Below are 12,233 nucleotides of genomic sequence, written 5' to 3' on the forward strand. Positions count from 1 at the left end.
AGAGGCGTGCCCAGGAGACGGCTGGCTGGCGGCCCCCACGCCGGCCCGGCCAGGCCCACTCCCCACGCCCCGAGGTGCTGAGCCCGGTGCCCTGGCCGCCCTCCAGACAAGCCCGCCCCAAGTGCCAGGGTGCCACCGACCGCCCATCCAAGGGGCTGGCAGGAGCTCAGGGCACGTTCCCCGAATCCTCCCTTTCCTCGTGGCTCCGTCCACCCCGTGTGGCTGCTGCTGCGGGCCGACCCGACCTGGGCTGGCCCACTTCCCAGTGCAGGGGTCCCCAGCCCAGGCTGACGGCCCCACAGCCCTCGACGCCCTCCTCCGACTAAGGGCAGAGGCAGGGCCTGGAGCCTGTGGGGCAGGGCCTGGACCTCCGAGAGCCCCTCCTGAAGCCACTGCCGACCCCACGCACGGAGAGGACCCCACGGCGGCCTCGTCCCCATCCCCAAGCTCAGCCCCTTCCCCCAAGGGCGCTGAGCCCCGGTGCCCGCCTGGGCCTGGCAGCCCTCCCCAGCCACGCCGACCACACCCACAGCTCCGTCCATCACCCCCCCAGGCAGGGCGCACGCGAGCTGCAGGCAGAACACGGCGACCACGAGAGCGGAGGCTGCGGGCATGCGGCAGTCACAGCGCGATGCAGACAGCGCGGCGGGCAGCGGGGCACCGGGGCCACGCGCGCGAGGACAGTCCCGGGCCAGGCGCTGGCCGGGCGGGGGGAGGGCCTGAGGGCAGAGGCCCCGGGCCCGGAGTGGGCCCCTGGGGCCGTGGAAGCCCCGGAAGCACCGAGCTCTTTGCCAAATGGCAAGTGCAGCGGGGGCGGGGGGGGGGGGGCCGCGGCCTGGCCCCCACGGACTGCCCCACGGACGTGCCCCGAGCCCCCGGCCACGCCACCACGCGAGCACACACACAGCTCCGCGCAGCGGCCACCCAGGCCTTACCCCTACTGGGCATCAAGAGGCGCTTCTTCATGTTGCCTGGCAGCGCCCGACGGCAGGGAGAGAGGAGAGAGAACACGGTCAGCGGCGCGGGCGGGCACAGGCCGGGGCACGGGGCACGGGGCCGGGCGGCGGCTGCACTGGCCGCGCCCCAGGCCCGCTGCCGCCCGCGGGACTCACCGTCCACGCCGTTGTGCTGCTCGTAGCTCCTCTTGCCCAGGATGGTGGGCGAGCCGTTGTTGATGACGGGGGCCGGCTTGGCGGGGGGGAGGCCGCTGAGCACCCCGGACACGCTCTTCCCGGGGTCGGGCTTGGGGGGGCGGGGGTGGGTCTCTGGGGGAGCGACATGGGAGCGCTTTGAGGTGCGGGTCGGCCGGGCAGGCCCGGGCCCCGTGTCGACCTCGGGCGACCTCTGGAGGGCGCCACCACACCCAGCGCCCAGGCGGGTCCCGCACCGCAGCCCAGCCGACGGGCCAGGGGCACAGGCTGCGGACGGAGCGCGGAGACGGCAGGCCCGTCAGAGGCCTCCCCGTCCAGGCCACCGGGGCTGCTGGCAGCGAGCTGGCCGCCGGCCAGGGGAGGAATTAACGGCCCCAAGGTGTCACCCCGCCCCCCACCACTGCCGACTCTCAGGAGCCGCCTCCTCCCACAGGATGGGCGCGGCCGGGCGCAGGGCCACGACCCCAGAGAGCCAACGGTGCCAAGCCACTTGGGGCTGAGTGGGCACACTTAGCTCACCGTCTGGAATGTCCTTCACAGGCGGAGAGTCACCTCCACGGGCTCAGGGGCCGCCCGAGCCGGCCAAGCGCAACCCCCCCCCCCCCCCCCCGTCCCCGAGGCCCCTGGCCCGGCCCCGTGGGCACGAGGCTGACGGAGGCGCCTGCTGGGGTCCCCGGGGTCCCTAGGCCACGAAGACACCCCCCCCCCCCGCAGCACGCCTGCCCTCGGGGACCCTCCTCCCCTAGGCGGCCACCGAAGAGCCATCCTGGCTCCGGCACCATAGGAGCAGCTAAGGGAGAGGGGAGGGGAGGGGAGGGGAGGGGAGGGGAGGGGGGGAGGGGAGGGGGGAGGGCAGGCTCACCGAGATACCGAAGGACGGCTTCCAGGGGCTTCCGCGCAGCCTGCTTCAGCACCAGCGGGCTCTGCGAGGCTTCCGGCAGCCGTGCCGTGCCTACGGGGCCACGCGTGTGGGCACCATGCGGGGTGTGTGTGTGAACCAGGGACAGCACTCCCCGGCTCACACCCCTCCTGCACACACACACACCCTGCACACCCCCCTCCTGCACACACACATACCCTGCACACCCCCCTCCTGAACACACACACCCTGCACACCCCCCTCCTACACACCCCCTGCACACACACACACCCCTGCACACACTCCCTCCTGCACACACACACCCTGCACACCCCCCTCCTGCACACACACACACCCCTGCACACACACACCCTGCACACCCCCCTCCTGAACACACACACCCTGCACAACCCCTCCTGCACACACACACACCCTGCACACACACACTCTGTACACACACACACCCTGCACACCCCCTCCTGCACATACACACACCTCTGCACACACCCCCTGCACACACCCCCTGCACACACACACCCTGCACACCCCCCTCCTGCACACACACACCCTGCACACCCCCCTCCTGCACACACACACACCCTGCACACCTCCCTCCTGCACACACACCCCTCCTGCACACACCCCCCTCCTGCACACACCTCCCTCCTGCACACACCCCCCTCCTGCACACACCTCCCTCCTGCACACACACCCCCCTCCTGCGCACACACCCCCTCCTGCGCACACACCCCCTCCTGCGCACACACCCCCCTCCTGCGCACACACCCCCCTCCTGCGCACACACCCCTCCTGCGCACACACCCCCTCCTGCGCACACACCCCCCTCCTGCGCACACACCCCCCTCCTGCGCACACACCCCCCTCCTGCGCACACACCCCCCCTCCTGCGCACACACACTCCCTCCTGCGCACACACCCCCTCCTGCGCACACACCCCCTCCTGCGCACACACTCCCTCCTGCGCACACACCCCCTCCTGCGCACACACCCCCCTCCTGCGCACACACCCCCCTCCTGCGCACACACCCCCCTCCTGCGCACACACCCCCTCCTGCGCACACACTCCCTCCTGCGCACACACCCCCCTCCTGCGCACACACCCCCCTCCTGCGCACACACCCCCTCCTGCGCACACACCCCCCTCCTGCGCACACACCCCCTCCTGCGCACACACCCCCTCCTGCGCACACACCCCCTCCTGTGCACACACCCCCCTCCTGCGCACACACACTCCCTCCTGCACACACACTCCCTCCTGCACACACACCCCCTCCTGCACACACACTCCCTCCTGCACACACACTCCCTCCTGCACACACACTCCCTCCTGCACACACACACCCTGCACACACCCCCTCCTGCGCACACTCCCTCCTGCGCACACACCTCCCTCCCGCACTCACACCCCCTCCTGCACACACACCCCCTCCTGCACACACACTCCCTCCTGCACACACACTCCCTCCTGCACACACACTCCCTCCTGCACTCACACCCCCTCCTGCACACACCCCCTCCCACAGGGTGAGCTGGGCGGGTGCGCACTCACACTCGGCCTTGATGGCTGCGCTGTTGATGGGCAGGCAGGGGTGCCGGGCGGCGTGCCAGGGGCGCAGGATCTCTCGGCACAGGCGCCGGGCGATGCGCGTGAGCTTGGTGGTGTGCAGGTAGAAGGCCTGCCGCGTCTTCATGGCGAACTTGGGGCTCCCGCTGCTCCGGGCTGGGAGGCCATGGGGGCTCTGCGGAAGGGGGCGCGCCGCCCCGACACAGCGCCATGACCGCGGGCCGGCCGCCGGGCCACGCGCGGGGCGGGGCGGCGCCCACTTACCATGTTACTGCGGTTTGGTCCTGGCCTTTCCCCATCTAAGCGGGTTGGCATTTTCAAGCCACCGTATTTCTTCCAATACGTCCAGCAAGACGCGCAGAGGCGACACTGCATGTTAGGGGGACCCCAAGAATACCACTGGTAAGACTGGGTGGCTACGGACAACAAAGTTGGAGATAGACGGATCCTTAAGCAGAACCAGTGACGGCAGAGGGCACCACACAGCGGCCGCCCGCCCGCCGCACCGCGCCTGCGTGTCCCCCGCGTCCCCGGGAGGAGAGGAGGGCTCCCCGCTGGCGTGCAGCCCCCGCCCCCAGGCCGGGCTCGGGCTCCGACGGGGCGGGGCGGGCGGCCCGCTGAGGCTGGGCGAGCCGGCCGGGACTTACTGTAACAGCTCTCGCAGGCCCGGCCGGCCCCGGGGGCCTGGCCTGGAGCCCCCGCGCCGTTCACCACGCCCGCCTTGACGTTGTTCACGCTGATCTGGTTCGGGTTTGGCTTGTTACTTGCGGGGAGGGAGAGAGGGGCGCGGCACGCCGTCAGGCGCGGCTCCTCGGGGGCAGGGCTCCCAGGCGCCGCCCGGCCTCTGGTCCGGGTGTGAGCTTTCTCGCCCGCGTCCTGGAGTGGCTCCCGGGGAGGCTCGGGCCCTCGTCTCCACTCCAGCTCTGACTGCCGGCCCGGCACTCGGCTTGGCCCGGAGTCGGACCCGGCCTGGGCCGCGTGGCCCCTGGGAGGCCGAGGGAGAGCCAGGGCCGGGGCCACCCCCGCCAGGTGCCTGGGCCCTCGACTGGCCCCCCCTGTGCCCACCCGGCAGCGGGGGGGAGGGAGGGGCAGAGCACTTACTAGTTGGGGATATAAACTTGCTTTAACTTGCTCTCTGCTTCAGCGGCTTTCAAGCGTTTCTGAAACAAAGCAGAGGGTCCGTGAGGCCAGCAGGCGGCCAGGGAGGTGCTGCCCCAGGGGGAGGGGAGCGCCGGTGTCGCCCCGACTGCCCGCCTGGTGGGAGGCCACCTTCAAGCCCACCCGGGTCTGCCACACGGAACCACGGTGCCCTGGGATGCTCACGTCCGTGGTCCCCCCAGCCCACCTGTGCACGTGTGTGTCCATGGTCCCCCCAACCCACCTGTGCACGTGTGTCCGTGGTCCCCCCAGCCCACCTGTGCACGTGTGTCCGTGGTTCCCCAGCCCACCTGTGCACGTGTGTGTCCATGGTCCCCCCAACCCACCTGTGCACGTGTGTCCGTGGTCCCCCCAGCCCACCTGTGCACGTGTGTCCGTGGTCCCCCCAGCCCACCTGTGCACGTGTGTGTCCATGGTCCCCCCAACCCACCTGTGCACGTGTGTCCGTGGTCCCCCCAGCCCACCTGTGCACGTGTGTCCGTGGTTCCCCAGCCCACCTGTGCACGTGTGTGTCGGTGGTCCCCCCAGCTCACCTGCTGCACGTATCTGTCGGTGGTCTTCCACATGTAGTAATACTCGATGATGCTGGTAAGTGACTTCCAGGGCAGCTGGGGAGAGAAGGGCACGTGAGGAGGCCCCGTGTGCCCAGGACACCGCCTTGAGCAACCCCCCATTTCTAAGCACACTTCTCCTCCAGGTCAGAGGCTCTGCCCGAGCCCCTCCCGGGCCAGCTCCTGGCCGGAGCACGTCAGGGCCACGTCCTGCTGGTAAGCGTGCGGCTTCGCCAACACACCCCCCGAACACGCCGCGTGCCCGTGCCCAGCTCACGCACGCCGGGGCCGCCTCTGGGAATGCCTGGTGCCCGGGCTCATTGCGCCACCACAGGGCCAGGCACCGTGACCACACGGGGCGCCAGGCCTGGGCCCTGACTCGGCTCCGACCGCCGCCTCACTGAGCGAGGCTGACCCGCCTGCGGCGCCACCTGACCTGTCACAGGAGATGGCGGGTCTCTGGGACGGGGTGCGACGGCCCGGCCCCGTGGCTGCTGCTCGCCCCGCACACCCTGCTCTGGTGGAGGCCTCTGCCCGTGCGAGCCGGCCGCCCCCAGCTGCACCCTCGGTGGTTCCCCGGCCTCTGGGCCCTCGGGACGGGCCACCTGCCACCCGCCCCCTCGGCACACACACAGCCGTGCGCGGCCCCGGCCCCTCGTTCTCCTCTGTGAGGAGGGCAAGTGTTTCAGGAGATGGGCGGGGAGGGGCCCGAGGGAGCTGGCCCGTGCGCCCTGGTACATACACACTTTCACGGGACACACGCGGAGGACACGGCAAGGAGAGGTCAGCTGGTTAAAAACAAGCAGCCCGGCCGGCGTGGCTCAGGGGCTGAGCGTTGGCCTAGGAACCAGGAGGTCAGGGTTCGATCCCCGGTCAGGGCACAGGCCCGGGTTGTGGGCTCGATCCCCAGTGGGGGGCGTGCAGGAGGCAGCCGATCCATGATTCTCTCTCATCACCGATGTTTCTCTCTCTCCCTCTCCCTTCCTCTCTGACATCAATAAAAATATATATATAAAAAAAAAGAGAGATGGTGAGGACCCGTGACGCCCTGGCCCCGGCCCCGGGGCGCGCGAGGAGCCGTGACTGAGCAGGGACGGCGCGTGCGGGGCTGAGCGCTCACAAAGTCCTGCTGGATGTCCGTGAAGTCCTTCCCGTACTTCTCCAGGGCCTCCTCGAACAGGCTGGCCTCCGAGGCCGACCACTCCTCCATCTCGTCCCGGCACAGCACGGGCCCGCCCTGCGGCACCAGCGCTGAGATGGCCTTGGCGACATCGTACACACTCCTGTGCAGCGTGTCCATGGCGTGGAACTGCGGCGAGACGCAGGGTCACCACCCTCCCGCACCCGTGCCCGCCCCGGGACACAGGGACCCCACCCACCCGCAGGAGACAAGAAGAGCTCTGGGGGGCTGGGGGTGAGGGGAGGAGGAGCGAGGGGGGCCGTGATGTGGGTGGGGGGAGTGAGGGGCCCTGGGGGGCTGGGGGGGGAGGGGAGGGGGAGCGAGGGGGCTGTGATGTGGGTGGGGGGAGTGAGGGGCCCTGGGGGAGCTGAGCCCGAGGGGCTCAACCGCTGACAGGCAGGCTCACTCTGGGGGAGCCTGGGCCTGGGGGTCACACCCAGCATGGGGAGCCCCAGTGGGCCATGGACCTATTTCTCGCTGCCACACCCCTCCCACCCCCAGCTGGTGCAATGACCCCCGGGAGAGAGCGCCTGGCAGGGCAGGGGCTACAGCCATGGGGGGCAGAGAGCTGCCGTGTGTACTGGAGGCAGGGTGTGTGTGTGTGTGCATGTGTGTGTGTGTGAGTGTATGTGTCTGAGTGTATGTGTGTGCGAGTATATGTGTGAGTGCGTGTCTGTGCAAGTGTGTATGTGTGTGAGTGTGCATGTGCGTGTGTGCAAGTATGTGTGTGTGTGCATGTGTGAGTGTGTGTCTGTGTGCAAGTATATGTGTGTGTGTGCATGTGAGTGTGTGTCTGAGTGTATGTGTGTGTGTGTCTGAGTGTATGTGTGTGTGTGTCTGAGTGTATGTGTGTGCAAGTACGTGTGTTGCGTGAGTGTATATGTGTGAGTGCGTGTCTGTGTGTGTGTGTGTGTGTGTGTGTGTGTGAGTGAAGGAGGTGTGAGGACGCGCAGGCCCCAGGCGGTGGCCCCGCCCACGGCGGGTGCAGGACCTGCCAGGCGCCTGGGCGGTGGTGCCTGCCTCAGCCGCCCGCCAGAGCCCACGCACCAGGGTGATGTCCCGCGAGGCGGCCGCGGCGCTCATGTGCAGGCTGGGCTGCCGGACGGAGCTGCTGCAGTCGAGGGCCCGGGCGAAGGTGCCCACGGAGCTGGGGGAGGAGAGAGCTGACCCGGCCGCCGGCAGGATGGCGCCGGGCACCGAGGCTGGCACAGGAGCGGCCCGGGGACAGGAAGGTGCCGGGACCACGTGGGCACCGAGGCTGGCACAGGAGCGGCCCGGGGACAGGAAGGCGCGGCATCCGCCTACGACGCCCTCACGCGGGGCCCCGCGGGACAGACCCCACCCCCCGCCCTGGGCCGGGCGGCGCTCACCGGGCCACCACCAGGAACTGGTCGATCTGCTTGTCCACGAGCGGGTTGTGCGCCTCCCACACCTTGGTCTCCAGCTTGGACTGGTCGCGGCCGTCCTCCTCACCTGCGGGAAGAAGCGCTGAGGCCGCTGCTGCGAGCCCGGGCTGCCGACGCCTCCTGGGCCGCCGTCTGCCTGCCCCCGAGGTGTGTGTGTGTGTGGGGGACGGGCCTGCGGTGCTGGGGGACCATGTGACGGGAGGTGGCACGGCCTGGCCTCACACAGGACACAGACACGTGTGTGAGCACAGAAGGGAGGGGGCCGCCACCACACGGCCTGCCGTCAACCTGGCTGAGCGACTCCTACATCCGACCACATGGCAGGACGACAAACCAACCCTCAGGAAGGGTGTGTGCATGCACGCGTGAATGTGTGTGCAATCATGTGCATGTGTAGAGCATGTGCATGTCCACATATGCATGTGAACATGTGCGCACGTGTCTGTGGGTATGCGTGTGAGCCGTCTCTGTGTGTGTGTGTGTGCCTGAGCACATGCTTGTGTGGCATACGTGCACATGTAAGTGTAGGTGTGCATGTGTGAGACACATGCAAGCGTGCAGCAGGCAGGACCACACAGGAATGGGACATCACGCCCACGAGGAGGCGAGCGGCCGTGGCATTCACAATGTCACTCGGAGGAAGCGGTGACGCAGACCGCGGGGAAGGGCTGGGGCGGCTCCCCGTGGACGCCAAGGGCACCTTCGCTGGAACGTCCATCGGGAGGAGCCGGCCGAGGGCAGGCAGCGACCCCGGGGTCACGCAGCACAAGCGCGTCCTGAGAACCCCTGGGCAGGGGACGGGCAGGCAGGACCCGGCAGGCGGCCGTGCACCTGGCCCCAGGGTGGGAGACACCCATACGAGCAGGGGTCCCCGCAGCGCAGCCTGGTTTAGCCCACAGTCCCGTGGCACCGCTGACAAGGAACGTCCCTCTGGCAGAAACGCCAGGCAGGTGGGGGTGGCAGGAGGGGGTGGGGGTGGCAGGAGGGGGTGCGGGTGGCAGGAGGGGGTGCGGGTGGCAGGAGGGGGTGATGGCGCCACAGCAGCAGCCATTTTCAGAGACGGGGGAACGGGGGCCAGTGCCCGGCCAGGGCGGCGGCGGGAGGCGGTCTTCCCAGAGCTCGGCCTGTTCCGGCTCCCAAGGGGCCCCAGCTGGGCAGGACCCCGCCGGCCGGCACTGCCTGGCCCTGCAGGACGGGACCAGGCTGCCTGCGGGCGGCCAGCACTTCCCTTCCGTGTTTTTATGATGTTTTTAGAGAGAGCGGAAGGGAGAGGGAGAGAGAGGTAGAAACATCAATGACGAGAGAACCACTGATCGGCCGCCTCCTGCACGCCCCACACTGGGGAGCAAGCCCGCAACCCAGGCACGTGCCCCGACGGGGAATCAAACCAGTGGCCTCTTGGTTCCCAGGTCGGCGCTCGCCGAGCCCCGCTGGCGCCCTACCTTCCCTCAGCAGGTCCGTGATGTCCGCCTGGTACCGGTTGCCCACGCGGATCTCCCCCTTGTCGGCCAGCAGCGTCTTCTGCTGCGGGTCGTAGACGAGCGAGTAGAAGAAGAAGTCCTGGAAGACAGCGCCGGGCCGGTGAGCACCGGGCCCAGGGCCTCGCCCAGCCCCGCGGCCACGGCCACGGCCCACCGACGCCAGCCACGGAGTGGAGGCTGGCTGCCCCGTGCACACGCGGCCCCCGCCGTCCACACTGCTGTGCCCACGCCCCGTGGCTGGACTGTTCTGAGCCACAAGTGGGTGGCCCAGGCCCGGCTCCTCGCACACTGCCCACCCTGCAGCCTCCCCCCCTCCCCGAGGGCTGCCCCTGTCCCTGCTGTCCCCCTAAATTAACCAGCCCCTCGGCCTCGTGCCTCCCAGAGGCCGGAGCACCCATGCTGAGCTTCCCTTCTGGGCCGAGTCCTGTTCGCCGCAGGCCCCCGTCCCCCAAGGCCCCCGTCCCCCAAGGCCCCCGCCCCCCAAGGCCCCCGCCCCCCAAGGCCCCCGCCCCCCAAGGCCCCCGCCCCCAAGGCCCCCGTCCCCCAAGGCCCCCGCCCCCCAAGGCCCCCGCCCCCCAAGGCCCCCGCCCCCAGGACCAGAGCGGACACGTGAGTGACCCTCGCCTGGGGGGCCCGGCCGTGGGCAGGGAAGGCTGCCGGCCCCAGGGCCCCAGGGTCCCCGTCTTCTCCTCGAGGGAGAACGAGCACTTCCTGAATCCCGGCGCCTCCACGCGGCCAGGCCCCGCACACGCACCTCAGGGCACCGTGTGGCGGCACAGGCGCAGGAGCACGGCGCGTTTTGCTCACCAAGGCCTCCCGCCCTCTGCCCGGGGCTGCACGGAGGGGTCTTTCCGGACCGCAGTGGGCGCCCCACCCCCACCGCCCTGTGGACCGGCTCCTGGCCGCCTGCCGGCTGCTCCTCGGGATCAGGACCTGGCTCGGCGCTGTGCCTGCTGGCGGCTCCCCAGGCTCCCGACTGCGACCCGCCAGGCCCCAGCACGGCCTCTGTGCTCTGTGGCTGCCCCCCAGGACTGCTGTCTCCCGCCAGCCATCACCCGCGTCCAGGGAGCCCACGCGACGGCTCCGGGGGGGTGGGCGTGCCCGGAGAGGGGTGCCCTGCACGTGACCTGCCCTCTGCTCGCCCCCTGACCCCGGGGCCTCGGCACCCGCTCTGCCAGGGCGGCTCGGGTGTGCGCTGCCTGGAGACACGCTGTGTCCCCGCTGGGGGGTGGGGCGGCCTCCATCGCAAGCGCCCGGCTCTTGTCCGAGGGGCGGGGCCGGGCCCGCAGCTGCGCTGACGTGTTTGGTTTTTATGAACTTAGAGGCCCTCCCGCCACCGGCCCCACGGGGCTCTGGGCACGCTGTGCTGTGGGTGGCTCGCACGGTCCGGGTCCGGGGACAGACACAGGCCCACCCTGCCCACCCCAGGCCCTCAGGATGGAGGTGCAGCAGTGGTGGGGGTGGGGGGGACCCGGGCCAGGGGAGCTGCAGGTCCAGGCGGGGGAGGGCTGGGCCCGAGCCGGGGAGAAGCAGCCCCCTCCCCCACCGTCGCCGCTCACCTCCCGCTCCAGGTAGGACTTGAGCGACTCGGTCTCGTTGAGCAGAGTGACGCTGCACTTCCCCCTGCGGAGACAGGGCGTCAGGGAGGGGCTGCCCGCCGGCCCCCCCGCCCCGGCCGCCCCCCCCACCCCCCCGGCCACCCCGCTACCTGATGTGGGTGGCGGGCAGCGACTCCAGCTGCCGCGAGAGGAACAGCTCCCGATGCCGCAGCTGGTGCCTGAGCTTCTCGGGCAGGTCCACCATCTCGGGGTTCTCCATCTCCTCCTCCATCTCCCCTGCAGGCCGGGCGTCAGCGGGTCCCACGCCGGGTCCCGCCCCGCAGGGCCGCAGCCCCCAGCCCCGCCCGCCCCCCCCCCAGCCAGGGCCCTACCTTCCTCGCCATCAGCCCCGGACCCGGCTTTGTAGCAGACAGACAGGGCTGGAGGACAGACAGGTGGGCGGGGTTAGCGTGCCCACGGGCTGTGGGCACAGGGAGGCCTCCGCGTGGGCACCCAGCACACACTCCCAGGCAGGGGCACGCGGAACTCGGCCGCCCCAGGGCTGCCTGCGGGCCCTCCCCACCCCGCGCTGGGCTGCTCCGTCCGAAGGAGGGGGGTGTGGAGAGGAGTTTCCAGCTGTTGCCCCCCCCCCCCTCGTCCCCGGCTGGCGGTGGTTCTGGCTTTGACCTAGGTCCCCTGCCCTTCGGCCAGGAGCCACCACCAGCCCTGGCCTCTGCTGCCCCCCAGTGGTGGCCGCAGGGAATCCCAGAGCCTCCTCGGTGGGTGGCAGGCAGTGCCCACACTCGGGCCTCCGCACACCCTGCCCATCCTGGGCCCCACAAGCTCCCACTGGGTACGGCGCCTGCTCACGGGGACGCCGCCAGGGCACCCGATGGCCCGGGCACGGCCGCTCCCGACGAGGCCGGCGCTGCCCGCCCAGCCCAGGGCCTCCCCCCACCCAGGCTGCGGGCAGGGTCCCGGCCGTAACCGTGTGCAGCCCAAGGACACGATGGACTCGCGACACGCGTGCAGGCCGCACGGCCAGGCGGCCCCGCCCCACGTGTCGGGGACCAGGGACGGTGACGTCCGGTCCCCGGGAGACGGTGGCCTGCAGGCACCAAGAACAGGCCCGGGAAACCCGCCCAGCAGCACGTCTGGGCCCGAGACACGGAGGCCACGGGGCGGCCCTGCCTCTGAACAAAGCAGGCGGCCCAGCCCGCTGCCCGAGGTCGTGGCCAGGCCTGAGCCGGGTAAGTCCCTGGAGCCAGAGCTCCTCAGGGGGTGAGTGTGAACAGAGGCCTGTTTCTAAACACCCGCAGGCGAG

At 70.5% G+C, this 12,233-nt stretch overlaps 1 protein-coding gene across 4 annotated transcripts in view; it reads right to left on the bottom strand.

Moving 5' to 3' along the window:
- MTA1 (metastasis associated 1) overlaps positions 1-12,233 on the bottom strand; it is a 32,916-nt gene that overhangs the window by 3,293 nt on the left and 17,390 nt on the right. The window contains exons 4-18 of one of the 4 annotated variants that reach the window (XR_013960772.1): positions 11,302-11,349; positions 11,080-11,206; positions 10,931-10,994; positions 9,333-9,450; positions 7,855-7,957; positions 7,532-7,631; positions 6,425-6,613; positions 5,287-5,361; positions 4,697-4,755; positions 4,243-4,358; positions 3,860-4,011; positions 3,581-3,770; positions 2,014-2,103; positions 1,113-1,265; positions 925-971 (exon numbers count right to left, since the gene is read on the bottom strand). Coding sequence is in view for 3 of the 4 variants with exons in the window: in XM_080671598.1 (XP_080527724.1) it covers positions 936-1,265; positions 2,014-2,103; positions 3,581-3,770; positions 3,860-4,011; positions 4,243-4,358; positions 4,697-4,755; positions 5,287-5,361; positions 6,425-6,613; positions 7,532-7,631; positions 7,855-7,957; positions 9,333-9,450; positions 10,931-10,994; positions 11,080-11,206; positions 11,302-11,349 (1,761 nt within the window). In the remaining variant the exon portion in view is untranslated. Of the gene's footprint in view, positions 1-924; positions 1,266-2,013; positions 2,104-3,580; positions 3,771-3,859; positions 4,012-4,242; positions 4,359-4,696; positions 4,756-5,286; positions 5,362-6,424; positions 6,614-7,531; positions 7,632-7,854; positions 7,958-9,332; positions 9,451-10,930; positions 10,995-11,079; positions 11,207-11,301; positions 11,350-12,233 lie in introns of those variants that run through there. The other 3 variants (XM_080671599.1, XM_080671598.1, XM_080671600.1) reach the window with 3 other exon arrangements.

This window comes from Plecotus auritus (genome assembly GCF_963455305.1).
Source record: "Plecotus auritus genome assembly, chromosome: 1".
Lineage (NCBI taxonomy): Eukaryota > Metazoa > Chordata > Mammalia > Chiroptera > Vespertilionidae > Plecotus > Plecotus auritus.